This window comes from Emys orbicularis, chromosome 1 (genome assembly GCF_028017835.1).
Source record: "Emys orbicularis isolate rEmyOrb1 chromosome 1, rEmyOrb1.hap1, whole genome shotgun sequence".
Lineage (NCBI taxonomy): Eukaryota > Metazoa > Chordata > Testudines > Emydidae > Emys > Emys orbicularis.
The window spans coordinates 143,362,360-143,380,242 of NC_088683.1; the positions used below are offsets into that span (position 1 = coordinate 143,362,360).

General features: G+C 48.3%; 1 protein-coding gene across 3 annotated transcripts; it reads left to right on the plus strand.

The window, feature by feature from the left end:
* Window positions 1-387: 387 nt before the first annotated feature.
* LOC135875734 (C->U-editing enzyme APOBEC-1-like) lies at window positions 388-17,211 on the plus strand. 3 transcript variants are annotated; one of them, XM_065400736.1, is made up of 5 exons: window positions 388-469; window positions 11,601-11,628; window positions 11,925-12,325; window positions 13,533-13,654; window positions 16,586-17,211. In XM_065400736.1, the coding sequence occupies exons 1-5, from the start codon at window positions 448-450 to the stop codon at window positions 16,691-16,693; spliced, it is 681 nt and encodes a 226-aa protein (XP_065256808.1). In that variant the 5' UTR covers window positions 388-447; the 3' UTR covers window positions 16,694-17,211. The 3 variants fall into 3 exon arrangements, with proteins under 3 accessions (XP_065256808.1, XP_065256798.1, XP_065256789.1); XM_065400726.1 differs by lacking the exon at window positions 388-469 and adding an exon at window positions 8,585-8,614; XM_065400717.1 differs by lacking the exons at window positions 388-469; window positions 11,601-11,628 and adding an exon at window positions 11,635-11,798.
* The last annotated feature ends 672 nt before the right edge of the window (window positions 17,212-17,883 follow it).

Below are 17,883 nucleotides of genomic sequence, written 5' to 3' on the forward strand. Positions count from 1 at the left end.
GTTAAAAGAAGATGCTCCTGGCTCAGCCCAGAAAAAGAATTTCTGCACATTCCTTTACGAGGGGAGACAACCCCTTCCAGCTTTTTGTGCCTGTGTCTTACTGGGAGAAAGCAAGAATTTCCTAGGAGTTTCTTGGATTATCCTGAACACTTCTTTTAATAGAACAACAGAGAAGCTATTATTCTCCAAGTCCCATGTACCATCCAAGTTTGTAACAACCTAACACAACAAGAATACATTAAAATAATTTCATTAAGCACAATTTTGCATCAGTGCTGAGGTCCATCCCCGACATGACTCAGAGCCGAACCTCCCAGAGCTGAATCACCAATCACTGGCTGGGTACAGCTGGTTTCTCTAATCTCTTAGGTTTCTGTTCTCAGGAATAGAAACTCAAAGTGCACCAGTAACACAAGATAGTCTCAGCGGCTATAGTGAGAGAAAGCCATGGCTGCTGGCTGGAATGGAGGTAAAGATGGTGCAGCAATGCATATGTCTGTGTACATGTTTGCAAGTATATACATATATCTGGGCATTCGTGTTTCTATGTCTATACAGTATATGTGTACATTTATGTGTGTTCATGCCTATATGAAATTAGGGGCATATATATGTACATGCATCTGTATGGCTGTTGTTGATCTATGTATATAAGATATGTATATTTAATAGATACTTCTGGTTTGTTTAGCTCTCTGAGTGTATTTATAAACATATTGTGTTTTTAGTTACTAACCTGTCAGTAAAGACAGCCAAAAATCACTGACAGTAAAATGGTTTTCTTACATCAGTACTAAACAGGTATTTCTTACAGAGACAAAAAGGTGAGAGAATACAGCAGAGCGGAGGCAGTCTAGATTCTAAGGGTATATCTACACTACGAGAGTAGTTTGATTTTACTTAAATCGAATATGTGGAATCGATATTGCAAAGTCGAACGTGTGTGTCCACACTAAGGACAGTAATTCGACTTTGTGAGTCCACACTAACGGGGCAAGCGTCGACATTGGAAGCGGTGCACTGTGGGCAGCTATCCCACAGTTCCCGCAGTCCCCGCTGCCCATTGGAATTCTGGGTCGAGCCCCCAATGCCTTCTGGGGGAAAAAATGTGTCGAGGGTGGTTTTGGGTAACTGTCGTCATCCAACCGTCACTCCCGCCCTCCCTCCCTGAAAGCGCCGGCGGGAAATCAGTTCGCGCACTTTTCTGGTCAGTGACAGCGCGGACGCCACAGCACTGCGAGCATGGATCCCGCTGCGACCATCGCTGCAGTTGTGGCCGTTGTCAACGCCTCGCAGCTTATCATCCACCTTTCCCAGAGGCAGATGCAGATAAATCAGGCGAGGAGGCTACGGCACCGCGGTGAGGGCCTGAAGTCTGAGAGTAGCACAGACCTGTCAGAAAGCACGGGACCCAGCGCCGAGGACATCATGGTGGCAATGGGTCATGTGGATGTTGTGGAACGGTGATTCTGGGCCCGGGAAACAAGCATGGACTGGTGGGACCGCATAGTGCTGCAGGTCTGGGATGAATCACAGTGGCTGCGAAACTTTCGCATGCGGAAGGGGACTTTCATGGAACTTTGTGAGTTGCTGTCCCCTGCCCTGAGGCGCAAGGACACCCGGATGCGAGCAGCCCTGACTGTCCAGAAGCGAGTGGCCATAGCCCTCTGGAAGCTTGCAACGCCAGACAGCTACCGGTCAGTCGCGAACCACTTTGGCGTGGGCAAATCTACCGTGGGGGTTGTTGTGATGCAAGTGGCCAACGCAATCGTTGAGGTACTGCTCTCAAAGGTAGTGACCCTGGGAAACGCGCAGGCCATCATAGATGGCTTCGCCGCGATGGGATTCCCAAACTGCGGTGGGGCTATAGATGGAACTCACATCCCTATCCTGGGACCGGACCACCAGGCCAGCCAGTACATCAACCGAAAGGGCTACTTTTCAATGGTGCTGCAAGCACTGGTGGACCATAGGGGACGTTTTACAAACATCAACGTCGGATGGCCGGGCAAGGTTCATGACGCTCGTGTTTTCAGGAACTCAGGTCTGTTTAGACGGCTGCAGGAAGGTATTTACTTCCCGGACCACAAAATAACTCTTGGGGATGTGGAGATGCCTACAGTCATCCTCGGGGACCCAGCCTACCCGCTAATGCCCTGGCTCATGAAGCCCTATACTGGTGCCCTGGACACTGAAAAAGAACTCTTCAACTACCGGCTGAGCAAGTGCAGAATGGTGGTGGAGTGTGCTTTTGGCCGTCTCAAGGGGAGATGGAGAAGCTTACTGACTCGCTGTGATCTCAGCGAAACCAATATCCCCGTTGTTATTGCAGCTTGCTGTGTGCTCCACAATCTCTGTGAGAGCAAGGGGGAGATCTTTATGGCGGGGTGGGAGGTTGAGGCAAGTAGCCTGGCTTCTGATTACGCCCAGCCAGACAGCCAGGCGATTAGAAGAGCCCAGCGGGACGCGCTGTGCATCCGGGAGGCTTTGAAAGCTAGGTTCCTGAGTGAGCAGGGTAACCAGTGACTTTTCAGTTTGTGTACAGAGAAGCTGAACCTGCCCCCGTTTCTTTACCCACTAAATGTTCAGTATCCTCTCCAGTTACATACCCCGTTCCCCCCCTTCCAACACACGTTTAAAAATAAAATCACTTGAATTTTGTTAATGAACACCGTTTTCTTTATTACTGTTTTCGTGGGAAAGTGTTGAACCTGGGACGCAGACTGTGGTGGGGAGCGGGTGTAGTGTAGTGATGCAAATGACGCTTCCAAACTCCAGGAATGATAGGCTCCGCGGTGGTGGACTGGTGGTTTCAACGGAGCCTGCCAGTGTGTGTGGGGGCTATGTGACTTTGTGGCAGGGGGAGGACGGTTACAGATCCCCTGCTGCGTGGCTCTGTGATCCAGGATAAGGACCGCCGCATAAGATCTGTAACTGCCCTCCCCCGCCACAAAGTCACAGATCAACCCCCCCGCCCCCCAGAACACTAAAACCACCTCCCAGACTGACCAGGGTAACTGGTGACTGCACTGTGTATGTGTCCTGATGCTGGACCTGCCCCCGCCTCTGTAGCCTGCTAAAGGTGACTGTCCTGTCCAATTACCAAACCCCTTCCCCCCCTTCAGACAGAATCTCCTCTAAAAGAAAATCTTGGAAACAGTACTTAACAGAAACAAATATTTTATTATGAACCGCACATGAAAAGGGGGGGGAGGAAACTTGGACGGGGGCTTGTGTGAGATGGGTAGGAAAGGACTTTTCAAACTTTGTGGAACGAGAGCCTTCTAGTGCTACAGCAGTCTGCAGGGGTTGACTGAAAGTTTTAACGGCCCTTGCCGCCCCTCCTTCTTTGGACTTTGGGTGAGGGGGGTGTGGGACTTTGTGGCGGGGGAGGGCGGTTAGAGATAGACTGCAGCGGGGCTCTGTCCTCCTGCCTCCGGTCTTGCAGAACATCCACAAGGTGCCGGAGCGTCTCCGTTTGCTCCCTCATTAGTCCAAGCAGGGTTTGAGTAGCCTGCTGGTCTTCCTGACGCCACCTCTCCTCCCGTTCCATGACTGCTCGGTGCATTTGTGACAAGTTCTCCCTCCACTGTGTCTGCTGGGCTGCCTGCGCTCGTGAGCAGTCCATTAGTTCATAGAACATGTCCTCACGCGTCTTCTTCTTCCTCCTCCTAATCTGCGCTAGCCTCTGGGAGTGTGATGCCAGGCTGGGTTGGGAGACAGTCGCAGATGTGTCTGTGGGAATGGGAAAAAGGGAGTGAATTCCTGAGACAGATAAATGAAGTTGCTAACAAAGAACATAGTCTTTCTCTGTGAACAACACCATGCACTGCACCTTTCACATGCGCACTCAGGACAAGGTCGAATTTTCGGCCCTCGCCTTCAGTGCCTGGGGTCTTGCAGTTGCGATCTGAGAAGCATGGCAGGACACCTCTACTTTTGTAGCAGGAAAACATGGTAAGCCGTAGACTTGTGGCAGCTTAAAACTTTAATAGTAGCACTGGGCTCCTTTCGCATTGAAAGCAATGCCACTCTCTGCTGGCAGCAATCAGGGAAGCATGAGCTCTGCCCCTGTCCCACCACCTCGCGGCTGTCCCAGGGAAAGATCCCTGTATGCTGCCCCTCTGCCGCCTCCACCGCGTGGTTGTAAAGCAGTCCCAATACTAACATTCCCCTCCCTAATTCAAAGCAGGGCGTCATGTGCGACATCACGCTGATGAGGATCTCGGAGAGCGACAGGGGACGGATGCTTCGGGAGAGCATGCAGAAACCAGGGCCGTATGCCGCCATGCTCTGCCGTGCTATGATCCCGGACTACTTGATAGAGTCATGGCGTGGGAACGTGTCCTACCACGGTGGACCTAACAAGATCGCCCTGCCAAGGAACCTGATGCACAGGCTTGAGCAGTACCTCCAGGAGAGCTATGCTGAGCTCTCCCATGAGGACTTTGTGTCAATTCCCGGACATATAGACCGTATTTTGGTGTAACTGTACTGGAAGGGACTACAGAGTGGAGCGTCCTGTGGTTGCCTAATCATGAAAATCCGGACATTATTTGATTTTTTTTACATAGTTGGGACTAAATAGTTGCCTAAGGCAAAGAAACCATGAACACCCAATTGCTGATATTATTAATATTCCTGTTGTCTTATAAATAAAAGTTTCTATGTTTAAATGAGTGAATGAAAACCCCATTGTTTACAATATAAATATTCCAGTTATGTTAAAAATAAATGTTTAGATGTTTAAAGCACTCACTGCTTGATCCTTCCCCTGATTCGGTGTCCGGGGTAACGGATGGGGACGGTTGGTAGGGGATCTCGGTAAGGGTGATGAAGAGCTCCTGGCTGTCGGGGAAATCAGCGGTGCAAGCGCTGTCGACTGCCTCGTCCTCCTCATCTCCTTCCTCATCTTCCCCGTCCGCTAACATTTCCGACGAGGAACCGGCCGTGGACAATATCCCATCCTCAGAGTCCATGGTCACTGGTGGGGTAGTGGTGGCGGCCGCACCTAGGATGGAATGCAGTGCCTCGTAGAAACGTGATGTGTGGGGCTGGGATCCGGAGCGTCGGTTTGCCTCTTTGGTTTTTTGGTAGCCTTGTCTCAGCTCCTTGATTTTCACGCGGCACTGCGTTGCATCCCGGCTGTATCCTCTCTCTGCCATGGCTTTAGAGATCTTCTCGTAGATCTTTGCATTCCTTCTTTTGGAGCGCAGCTCGGAAAGCACGGACTCATCGCCCCACACAGCGATGAGATCCAAGACTTCCCGATCAGTCCATGCTGGGGCCCTCTTTCTATTAGATTGCACGGCCATCTCTGCTGGAGAGCTCTGCATCGTTGCCAGTGCTGCTGAGCTCGCCACGATGTCCAAACAGGAAATGAGATTCAAACTGCCCAGACAGGAAAAGGAATTCAAATTTTCCCGGGGCTTTTCCTGTGTGGCTGGTCAGAGCATCCGAGCTCGAACTGCTGTCCAGAGCGTCAACAGAGTGGTGCACTGTTGGATAGCTCCCGGAGCTATTACCGTCGATTTCCATCCACACCTAGCCTAATTCGATATTGCCATTTCGAATTTAGCGCTACTCCTCTCGTTTTGGAGGAGTACAGAAGTCGAATTTAAGAGACCTCTATGTCGAACTAAATAGCTTCGTGGTGTGGACGGGTGCAGGGTTAATTTGATGTAACGGCGCTAAATTCGACATAAACTCCTAGTGTAGACCAGGCCTGAAAGAATAAAGAAAATCATCCTGGATGGACACTTTGGGTCCCTTTGAGTTCAATGAGACCAGGATGTCACCCTTGATCTTTGTCCTTTACCAGGAGCAGGTCATCATCCAAGGAGACCAGAGCTGTCTCTGTGCCAAGAGCCAGCCTGCCAGTGGTTCAGAAAAACAGAGGATTCCAGAAAATCCTACAGTTATTTCCCCACATATTAAAGTGCAGAACTGGGAGTCAGTAGATATGAGTTGCATCCTTGGCTTTGCTACAGACTCTCTGTGTGGCCTTGGGCAAGTCATTAAACCTTTTTATGCCTTATTTTCCATATCTGTAAAACAGGGATAATACTCCCCTACATTCTATTTTATACAGGTTCTCCTACTGCGCTCATCACTGCAATATCTGAGTGACTCCTAGTAGTGCATTAAGCAATTTAACTAACATCGGTCATGTGTTTGTTCTCTCATTCTCTCCCCAGCAGAAAATGGAGTGTCCAGAGGAGTGTCTTGTATGGAATTTTTTTTTAGCATATATATGTGTGTGTGTGTATGTGCCTATATATGTGTGTGTGTGTGCGCAACCATATTGTTATTTCTCTCTCTCTCACACACACACACGCACATTGCGATATGTTTATGTTCAGGTCAAAGAATAGAATTGCACCTTGCACTTAAAGTGGAAGGTGATGAGGTGTGAGACGGTCCTTAGTTCCTGGGATCCTTCATTTCAGTCACAAACCAGCCCCTGAGAAAGTTCTGTCTCCTGCAGCTCCTCCAGGGGTTTCTGAGGTTAGCTGTATTCTTGTAAGTGAGGTACTCAGGTACTATAGTGATGGGGGGCCATAGAAATTCCTATGAATACAGCACCCAGCACAATCAGGTCCTAGTCCATAACTGGAGCTCCTAGGCACTATGACTATTATAAATAAGAAAGAACAATCAAAATGAATTCTCATTAATCTCCCCAAAATGGGCTGTTAGAAAGAGGGTGATAACTGAGGTGAAGATCAGCTGTACAACCAAGGACCAACAATTGGTCTTTTAAGAGATACACAAAACTATGGTGATGAGGGTCAGAAAGGAAAGCTGGTGGCATCCTGCCTCCCCCTATAACTGACAGTTTCCACCAATAATCAAGCTTCCTCCTGTTAAATTTTCAGAACTATATGAAAACTGCAGGTAACAATTATTATGTAATCCAGTAAGTGTTATTTACACATTTTTACCAGTTATCCCTGCTATTCAAATATAACCCCAGTGGACACTGCCAGTTTGATATAGCTCAGCCATGGAACAGACTCACTCAGAATGAGGGGAGACCCATGAGAAGTTAAATGGCATCATGAACCCACCAGACCCAGAATGCATTATAGATCAGCTATGGAACCTCGGGGGTGGCGGGGTGGCTGTTGGGAAATGTGTTTCTCTGAGGATGGCTCTGAAATATTCTCTTTGGCAGCCAAGGATGGAATCAGTGACCAGTGACTGTGCTGCTGTCAGGGACAAGGAACTGGGTTCTGCTCCTGGCTACTGCTCCTACGCCCATTGCCATCCTCCGTGACCCACAGAGAGGAGTGACAAGGGAAACAAGGCTGTGACTGAAAAAACAAACCACAAGTTTCAAGTGAAATTCTCTCTCTTCTCCCACCCATAACGCAAATATCATAATAAGAAACCTCCCTAGAGGTTGCTGGAGGATCCCAGCCCCAGTTATAAATCATAGAGTCTCTACACAGTTGCTTTCTGAGGCCAGCTGACAAGTGCCCTATGCAGGTTGCTCTCTACACAAGTGCCCTCTATGATGCCTCCTCACTGTGTGTTCTGGGGAGTGGGGGAAATTTCAAGGGCAGTTTTGGGCTTAGGCTGCCTTACCACGCAGGGAGCAATGCCCAGTATTGTGGCAAAGGATGTATTTCTTCCCCTGCACTAAATATTGGTAATCTCCCCTCCATTCCCGCCACACATCTGGGTGCCCGTGATAAGTCCAATTTGTCACAGTGGGGTAAAAGGGCTGTTTCAAGTTGGTGAGCAACAAGTACATTTATTCCCAAAGTGACTAAATTTCATAATCTAAAGAAACAAGAAATGGAGGGGCCACATCTTAATAACTGTCTCTCTTGATGTCTCTTAATAACTCTCTTCCCCATTCAGGGACATGACTCCCACTTTTTAAATCATGGGTTTCCTTAAAATTATATGAAGACTTCAGAGAGTTTAACCACGGAATCAATTTTTGATAAGAATACTGCTGGAATTCTTTGTGTGAGCTTAAAACTGACGTTTTGCTCCAGAAGGCGAGAAGGGTTAAAAGAAGAGGCTCCTGGCTCAGCTTTTGTGGTCAGATGCTTTGTACACCACTTCTCTTTGAGTCTAGAGAAAGAATATCTTCCCATTCCTTAACAAGGGAGAGACGTCCCCTTCCAGCTTTTCATGCCTGTGTCTTACTGACAGAAAGCACAAATTTCCTAGGAGTTTCTTTAATTAACTGGAATACTTCATTTAATAAAACAAGCGGCTAAAATATCAATATAGAAGCTATTATTCTCCAAGCCCCATGTATATCAAAGTACTTATAAGTAGTTCTTTAAATTTAATAAAGGTACAGGCAAATCTGTAATGACCAAACATAAGAATACATTATAATTTATTTAGAACTATTTTGCATCAGTATTGAGGTCTAGCCCCTACAATACTGTAATCCTAACCTCACTGACTGCGTACACCTGGCTTCCACACTATCCATGTCTCCCAGCATGTCAGGGAGTCTCCCGTTTCCAAAATGCTCTTAGGTTTCTCATCAGAGGAATAGAAACTGAAAGGGAGAAAATGCACCAGTAAAACAAACAGCCTCGGAAGCTGTAGTGAGAGAAAGCCATGGCTGCTGGTTGGAACAGAGGTAAAGCTGCAGCATTAGTGCGTATGTGTTTGCAAGTAAATGTGTGTGTGTTTGTATACAGTATTTTAGTGCATTTATGTGTGCAAATGCCTATATCAATTTATGGGTGAATATATGTATATGCAGCTGTATGGGCGTATATATGTATGCCTAGCTGTATGGCTATTGTGGCTCTATGTATATAAGATGGAGCTGTCTATCTCTGTGTTTTACATCTAAAATGTGTTTTTAGTTTCTAACTTAGCAAAGATAAACAAAATCACTGACAGTAAAATGATTTTCCTACATGTAAGGGGACTGTTGCCCCCTTACTAACATTCAGTGGGGGTGTTTTGGTTGGCTAGCTCCCAGCACTAAAAGGGGAAGGGTTGATGGCAAATCAGGAGCCTGAGACTGACAGTCCCCAGGAACAATGGGGAGAGGCCAATGCTCCAGATCAGCCTGATTGACAGGGCGGGCAGGCTAATCAGGGAGTCAGGAGGCCAGGGGGGTCCTGTCCTCCGTGTGAACTGGAATGGCCTGAGTCAGACAGAGCGGGGCCGAGCTAAGGAGAGAGCAGGGGCCTGAGCTAAGCTGCTGGGAGCAGAGCACAGCCCAGAGAGAGCAGACCTGCCCTGGGAGCAGAGCTGCAGTAACCAGAGGGGCCAGACAAGCAGCCAGGAAGCAGGTCAGAGCTGGGAGCAGAGTCACAGAAGCAGCCTGCAGAGCAGACCTGCCCTGGGAGCAGAGCTGTAGCAACCAAAGCCAGATGGGCCAGAGAAGCAGCCCAAGGAGCTGAAGGCAGAGCAGCAGCAGCAGCAGCCGTGCTGAGGCAGAGTGGAGCTGGAGCTGGGGCTGGAGCAGTCCGGAGCTGGGTGCGGTGAGCAGCTGGGGAGAGTGAGGGGGACCCTGGGCAGCAGGCCCAGCGCAGGGAGACGCCTCAGCCAAGAGGCTCTGCAGGCCAGACTTGGAGGGGGATCGTAACCCCGACCGGGCAGGGGCGACGCTGGGAAAAAGGGTCCTGCCACCTAGAGCCTGAGAGCGTGTGGCCACCGCCAGAGCAAGTGTCCAACCCGCAGCGTCTCTGCAGCACAGCCAGGGCCTGAGAAGGAGCCTGGGACCTACAAGGAACAGACTGTGAACTGCCCTGACGTTCCAGAGACACTGTTTGTAATGTTCCCTGCCACAGAGCAGGGTGATGTGTTTCCTTTAACCTTTCCCATTTTTCCTTATTCTTTTTAAAATTAATTGTTAATTAAACAACTTGTATTTGCTTTAAATTGTATGAAATGATCAGTGGGTCAGGGAGTTGCCCAGTGCAGAGAGAGTACCCCAGAGTGGGGACACCCTAGCCCCTGTCCTGGGTGACCACAGCAGGGTTGGGGGTCGAGCCCCCCACGAATCCTGGGCCCAGCCTTGTCGGGGTTTACGAGGACTCTGCCAGACAGGAGAGTGGAAGGGGAGTCCTCAAGGGCAGGGAGGCCTCTGGGTAAAGGAAGTGGGAGCGAGGACTCAGATCCTTTCGCTAGCCCACTTCACCGGGGTAGTGCAGAAGTCAGGAAAGTTCCCCACAATAGCGGGACCATTCCCCCGCTTACATACATAAGTACTAAAAGAATACTTCTTACAAAGACAAACGGTGAGCTAAAGCTGTGGTAGATTGTACTACGTTGTCGTGGATATATATACTGGCTTTTTCAAAGTTATAACAATGATTTGTTTTTTACTAGTACATCCCATTGGCCCCCTCTTTCTATAAACAGTTCAGATTTTTCTGTGTATCTATGCATATGTTTGTATGTGTCTGTATAGGCTTGTCTATATTTGAAAACTTGCCTCAGTGTAACTAAGTAGTATAAATATGTGTATAATGTATATGTGTTCTTTATGGGACTGAACCAGTGCCTAATGTGTACTGGGGCTTAGCCCTGGCACCTCTAGGCATGGCAGTTCATAGCCCTGGCACCTCTGGACTCCTGGCCAGCAACCGCTGCTCTCTGGCCACCCAGCCAGGGCTTAATTTGTGCCGGGGCTTGTGGGGTTGAGCCCCAGCGCCTCATTCATTACAAATTAAGCCCTGGATTGAACCAAATTCCCTGGAAGTCAAGGGGAGTCTTTTCACTGATTTCAATAGACTTTGGTCCGGGCTCTAGTTGAGTACGTGTTTGTGCATGTCTCAGCATGTTTTTGAACTTCCCTGCGTGCCACTGTCTTGGCTTTCAGGTTTGAGTTGAAAGTGATTGGGGCATGAAAATGGTGGCAGAAAAAAGGGCTGATGGAGGAATTTCAAAGACACGGGGATTTTGTTATTAAATCCTGGCGCTTAGGTTGTAATGAAAATTTTAAATGTGTCCTACATTTGAAAAAGTTTGTTCTCAGTGTTCCTGAGCCATGTTTCCCTCGTTTTGTTTTCTAAGGTTCTTAAAGAAAATAAGAATGTTATTTTCTTCCAAAACAGAACTAACATAACTATAGCTCCTGGGACATATCAACTTAAAAAATTAAATTAATAATGATTATTAAGTTTATTTTAAAATATTAATGGGAAAATCCACATTTAAAGTAAAATAAAATAAAAATAAATGAAAGAACAGTTCTTTGGATATTGGTAGTATCTTACAGTTATACATAGAATTGAGAGCCTGAGACTGATTTTAATGAGCTTTGGATAATGTCCTAGATATTTATTATTAATTATTATTATTTTATTTATTTATTTCACTGTTACTTAACAAGTAATGGGCATTCTGCCGCATGTGCACATGGTAAAATTAATGGCCATATTTGGGACCAGGATGATCCCTTATCACCTTCACTATCCTCAGGACACTGCACATTAGCAAGGAACTTCTTCAATATTCAGCAGTACTGAATAGGAATTGTCCATTGAGAATGAACAATTATAGGTCACATGGTCCCAGGGAGGATGCGTTGGGAGGCCTCCCTTTTTCTGTTTTCCCCTATGTTGCTCTCTGTGCACAAGGTGACTCTATTCTTTTTCCCACAGATCATGTATCCAGAGGCATCACACAGGGGTGAGAATGAAAGCACCACATCCTCCACAAGATTTACAGGCAAAGTGGGAGCTGGGAAGATTCAGATCTCACTCCCCTCTCATCAGTGTGATACTAGATTTAACTCTCCTTCTTCCCCATCTCGCTTTCCTTTCTCCAGTCACTATCTCTGAGTCTCCCTCTATCCTTCTGTGAGTTCTGTTTCCATTTATCTGTGCCTCTTTCCCATCCCTCTCATTTTTAACTTTCTGTGTCTGGCAAGCTCTTAGCGATAAAGCTGCAGTCAGTGACTCTTTGGAATCTCTCTCATGTTTCAGGGGGAAGATACTCCAGGAGACATTTATAGACGGTTATGACCCAAGTGTCCTTCGAAGGGTGCAATACATGTTCTATGAAATCAAGTGGAGCAATAGCAAAAGGTCCTGGCAGAGCTGTTGCCATAGCACTCGAACAGAGCATGCTGAAATCCACTTCATAGAAGATGTCTTTCAGGAGCAAAGATCTGATCCTTCTGTCCACTGCTCCATCACCTGGTACATGTCCTGGAGTCCCTGTGGGGACTGCTGCAAGGAAATCAGGGATTTCCTGAAAGAACAGCCTAATGTGAACCTAGTTATCTATGTAGCACGGCTCTACTGGCACAAAGAGGAAACCAATCGTCAGGGTCTACGGAGCCTGGTGAACATTGGAGTGTCCATCCGAGTCATGGACCTCCCAGGTAATGAGTTATGGGGACTGGATGGAATAGAGATGGGACATGGGGCAGTTTGCCTCTAGATCACTAGTTCCAATTCAGCCATGGTCACGGATGGCTCCACTGATGTTGTAGAATGGACTCTGGAATCTTTTCACTTCTAGGTCCGTGGCTTCAGTCTGGCCCCAAAGTCTTGGGGGATAGTGCAGTGGGATTCAGAGCTTTTCCCCTTTAGGTCTTTGGTTTCAAACTTTCCCCTGAGTGTCAGTGACCAAAAGCCAGTAGCTGACAGCCATTTTTTGACCTATTTGAAATGTGCTGGTGTTTGCAGTCCAGTTCTTAGCAGTACAGATAAAAATCACTAAAATCTCCATCCCTGCTGGCACTTGCTGATCCCCTTGTCTCAGCAGAGAGGCTGGGGCATAAATGAGCCATGAAGAGCCAAGGCCCCTTTTACCACTAGAGGCGGGAACTGAGAGCTGAGGCACACTGCTGAGCCGTCTGCGTGGGTGAAGCTGGTATGACACTGCCGCTGTCTCTAGTGGTCTATTCAGGGAATAAACAGAACACCAGCCTCCTTCCTGGCGCAGTCTGTCTGCCATCTTTCAATTTCATATGAGAATATAGTATTGTATTTAAATGCAAGGGGATGGCTTTGCAGTTTTTTTCTAATCTACCCCCAGAGTAAAATCAGCTCACCCACTGATGGTGTGCTGCTGCTGGTAATCATGAAGAAATAGATGATATTTTATTCTCCCCTCAATACATAAATGACTTGTCCCAGGTGACAAGTATCAGGGGGTAGCCATGTTAGTCTGTTTCCACAAAAACAACAAGGAATCCGGTGGCACCTTAAAGACTAACAGATTTATTTGGGCATAAACTTGCGTGGGTAAAAAACTTCACTAGTGAGGTTTTTTACCCACGAAAGCTTATGCCCAAATAAATCTGTTAGTCTTTAAGGTGCCACCGGACTCCTTGTTGTCCCAGGTGAATAAGTGAGTGAAATTTTGCAAGGCTGGTTTAATGAGACCTTCCCTGGACAGAAAGATGGAAAAGGCCAGGAGAATATGAGGACCAAGTGCTGTAGTGTCCTCAGCTGGTCCTGCCTAGCTGAAGCATTCTGCATGGCTCAAATTAGTCTTGCTCCCTTGAGATTGACCGACCTTTGTGTATACTTAGTCCACTGATACCTCCTTCAGCCCATGACTGATTTGCTCCATTTTCCCAGCTTATAGCTACTGTTGGAGAACATTTGTTGATGAGGCGGACAAGGATGAAGATGATTATTGGCCCAGGCACTTTGCTCCATGGATAATGCTATATTCTCTCGAACTCCAGTCCATCCTTCAGGTCAGTAGAACTTTACGGAGGGGGATATTGCTTGCAGAAATGATCCACAGTCGCATGCAGAACCAGAGGCGGATTAAGATTTATTGGGGCCCTCCCCCTCACCATAGGGCCCCACCCCCTGCTCCTCCTCTTCCCTCAAGGCCCTGGCCTGGATAGAAGCTGGGCCCTGGTAAGAGCTGCCATGGGAGCCTGGACTGCTGTGGGGAGCCCCAGACCCTCCACCTGCTCTGGATGGTGCACCTTGTGGGGGCAGGGACATGGGATGGGGGCTGCTTTCAGGCACACCCCCGCCTGCTCCGGACAAGTGGAGGGCCCAGGGCTCCCCACAGCTGCCCAGGCTCCCTGGGAGGCTCTTGCCACAGCTTAGGGCAGTGGTCCCCTAAGGGGGACACGGAGGAACACTCGGAGATGTGGTGGGGCCTAGGTCAGCCCCCACAGGGGGTGGGCAGGGAGCGCCACCCAGCCCTGCTGTGCCCCCGGTCCACTCTAGCCCCCCACAGCCCTGCCCCCAGCCCCAGCTGTTGCTCTGCTCCCATCCATGGCTCTGCTCCTGGCTGCGGCCCCAGCTGTGCCTTTGGCCCCGCTCCCAACTATAGCCCCCGGTCGTACCGTGGTCCCCGGCTCCTGCTCCCTTCTCTGGCTCTGCTCCTGGCCCCGGCTCCCAGGGGGTCACAGACTGGGGAAAGAGGGGCTGACTGAAAAAGTTTGGGGACAGCTGGCCTAGGGTGACCGTACGTCGCCTTTTGGCCCCAGACATCCCGACTTTTTTGGCAAAACTGGACATTTGTCCCGTTTGCTCTTGTCAAGTGACCAACATGGCAAGAGAAAACAGGACAAATGACCAGTTTTGCCAAAGGTGGGGGGGCGGGCGTGAGTGGCAGGTCTCAGGCCAGCCCTGCACAGGGGAGGAGGGAGCTTAGGTGAGTGGCTTGGGTCAGCTCCGCGCAGGGTGAGGGAGAGGTTCGAGCCTGCTCCATGAGGGGCGGAGGACAGGGCTTGGGCCGGCTCTGCACAGGGAGGCGGCGGGGGGAAGGGAGAGGGGCTCAGGTGAGCAGCTTGCCTACCTCCGCACGGAGGACCGTGCGGGGAATACCCTCTCCCTACCCCAGGCTCAGTCTTCTGGCCTGGCCAAGGGCAGGGGCTCAGGGAGAAGAAGAGCGGGGAGGGAAGGAGCAGCAGGGAGTGGAACCAGAGTTCCAGTGCTCCTGCGGGGGCCCCCAAATTGGCCGGGGCTTCTGGGCACGGGCCCCGTTGGCTTGTGCGGTAATCCGCCAGTGTGCAGAACCCAGTGTCTGAGCGGGACAGTTCCTTGACCTCCTTGGAAATCTCAGTGATTCTGAGAGTCTCTCTCCTGCAGTTGAGCTGTAACACACGGTGACTTCCAAATGAGCTCACGGGGACACGAACACTGTATTGGAAATCTCTCAGTGCCTGAGGAGATCAAAGGGCTGGTTGGTTGGAGGAGAAAAAGGCTCTTCACATCTTGGTGGAGTTTAAACACCTCTGTGGTTTGCTTTATTGCAAAACAGCATAAATGTAAAAAGTCCTGTCCCTTTCAGGGACAAAAACAACAGGGTTTTTCCTCAGCCCAAGTACAAAGCAAGTTCTAGAGCATGGCTAGACAAATTCCAGACAGAGAAACCCCGCAGTTCTTCTCTTCCCTTACATCCCATCCTCAACCTAGAGACCCTTCTTCCTGACCCTCCCTTGCAGACACAGCTTCCAACGCTACACCGCACATCCTTCTCTCAGAGTCCATCTACACTAGCAAAACTGTTGTCAGGCCTCCCATCCCCCAACCAGAGCTGGTTAACCCCTTTCCTTGCCAACATCTGGATGGGTTTATATTCCCTCCTAGTAACGGGGCCATTGAATGTTTCATTGAACTCCCCTGAAGTCTCTCCCCTTTCCAAATCACCCCATGTCACAGGGTGATCTGTAATACACAGTCAGGGCGTGAAGGGAAGAGCCGGCCAATAAATGATATTTCCATCCCATGGGAAATTCCAAGCTGTGTTTTCACTCTGCATTAGAACAAACCTGAGACCTTTTCAGTTTTTGTGTGAAAACCACAAGGAGGTGGAAGAGAGTGAGCGAGAGCACCCTCCCGAGAGTAGCCACCAGCCTCGTGTGTAGGGCCCTCACACACTCCTCTGGGATACCCAGGCTGTGTCTACACTACAAGCAATGCAGCGGCACAGAGGCAGCTCTGCAGATACATCGCTGTAGCTCTGTAGCATAGACACTACAGTGACGGAAAGGGGGTTTCTGTTGCTGTGGTAAATCCACCTCCTCAAGAGGCAGCAGCTATGTCGACAGAATTGTTTAATTCACCGCGCTGCATCTACAGTGGGGGATAGGTTGACCTAAGTACGTCACGCATGTTATGACATTTTTCACAGTTTTAGGTGTAGTCTAGGTCCTAGGTTCAAATCTCTGCTCCTGATTGAGACGTAGCAGGGACTTGAACCTGAGTCTCTCATATCCCAGGGGAATGGCCAAAGCAACAGGCTATTGGCTATTTTGGGGTGGGGTTGCTCTCTCTCTCTCTCTCTCTATCTCCCTCTCCTTTTTCCACCCCCTCATGGTGGACATGAGAGATGTTCCCAGCAAAAGTTTCTTCACAACCGCTATATTTCCACAAGATATTTTGGATTTGACGAATCAGCATTTTCCGATGAATAACCGTTTAGTTGGAATACTCCCAACCAGATCTAATGATGAGTCCCTGTGACCATTAAACATGCCTGGGAACCCTTTGTAATTTGCTCTGGTTTTGAATGAGATTTGAAGCAATTAATATTTTAGGTGATTGCAGTTACAGTGAGTTCCTCCCATGTCCATTAAATCCCAGAGTGAGTCTAGAGTGCAAATGTTAAGCTGCCAACCTCCAGAAAAGAAATTAACTTCAGTTGTTGCTTTTTTCACCAGAACATTCCGTCGTGCTTAGAGATTTCAACAGATGAGAACCAGACTCCAGTTTTCAGCCTATGTGTAGATGATCAACAGAAAAGAGCACTCACATCCGCCAATCCCTGATAGCTGCCAGTATCCTGGCCTGGGCAGCCAACCAGTCTGGATGCCATGAGTGTATTGAACCAGGCCATCCTGGGGGAGGGATGTTGATAGGATACTAGAATGTTTAATCATTCCAATTTGATTTAGTTACTCTTAGCCATTTCCTTCCCATTGGTTCAGCTTGTAGCCTTTTGAAAAGTGAATCATGTTTAAATGTTTAATGTTGTACAGTGACTGGGTCATGTTAACACTGTGACTCAGTGTACGGGTTTATTCCATCACAGTTAACACAAGAGTATCTTGCTTATTCTGCAGCCAATGCTGTTTCACCAAATGAACGTAACACTATATGGTTTGCTTTGTGTAAGCAGTTTATAAGGAACTAATTCATTATTCAATAACATATATAAAGACCTTAGAGAGGATTTATTCTCCAGGATTATTTTTCTGAATGATTTTTCTCTTGATAGATTTCTAGGTTTTACTTTCTCTTTCTTTTGTCAACATAACATTTGAATAAAATATCTATAATCTAAGGAAGCACTGCCTTTGTTTGTTTGTCTGTTCATTTTCAAAATGTAATTCATGTGGTACTGCTTAATAAACCCTACTCGTTACTAACATAAGAATGGTCCAATGTATGACATCACAAACTGTTCTAGGAGTTCATTAAGTGGGAGGAGGAAGAGTCTGGTGATCACTCTTAAAATGAACTGACCTTCCAAAATTTAGCTTTTCAAGCCCATAATTTTCCTCTAGGCCCACACCTGGTCCTCATACTCCCTATATTGCCTTTCTTTGTGAGATCATAGAAGGCTGGTCTCATCCCACACACATCACATATATGCAGACTTTAACATGCATTTATACAGAGAAGACACAGCACTGGGCAAGGACTGCAAATCCTTGCAGAGAATCTTCCCTGCTATTGTAACCCTAGACTCTCTGAGCAGACAGATGCTGGGGTTAGGGAGCTCCCAGTTATTCCATTCCTGCCCCCGCTGAGCAGAACGTCATGTGGAGAAAAGAGCAGGAGGCTCAGAGCAACTTCATTTCCAGCTTTTGCAGCTACCGACACTATAGGGCAGGGGTGGCCAACCTGAGCCTGAGAAGGAGCCAGAATTTACCAATGTACATTGCCAAAGAGCCACAGTAATACATCAGCAGCCCCCCCATCAGCTCCTTCCCCCTCCCCCCCAGCTCCCAGCGCC

Excerpts from the sequence above, each read along its gene's own strand:
- LOC135875734 (XM_065400717.1), top strand. The coding sequence starts at position 11,635 with ATGAAAGCACCACATCCTCCACAAGATTTACAGGCAAAGTGGGAGCTG. Across the intron at positions 11,799-11,924 it reads GAGTCTCCCTCTATCCTTCT|GGGGAAGATACTCCAGGAGA; the intron begins GTGAGTTCTGTT and ends CTCATGTTTCAG. Across the intron at positions 12,326-13,532 it reads CCGAGTCATGGACCTCCCAG|CTTATAGCTACTGTTGGAGA; the intron begins GTAATGAGTTAT and ends CCATTTTCCCAG.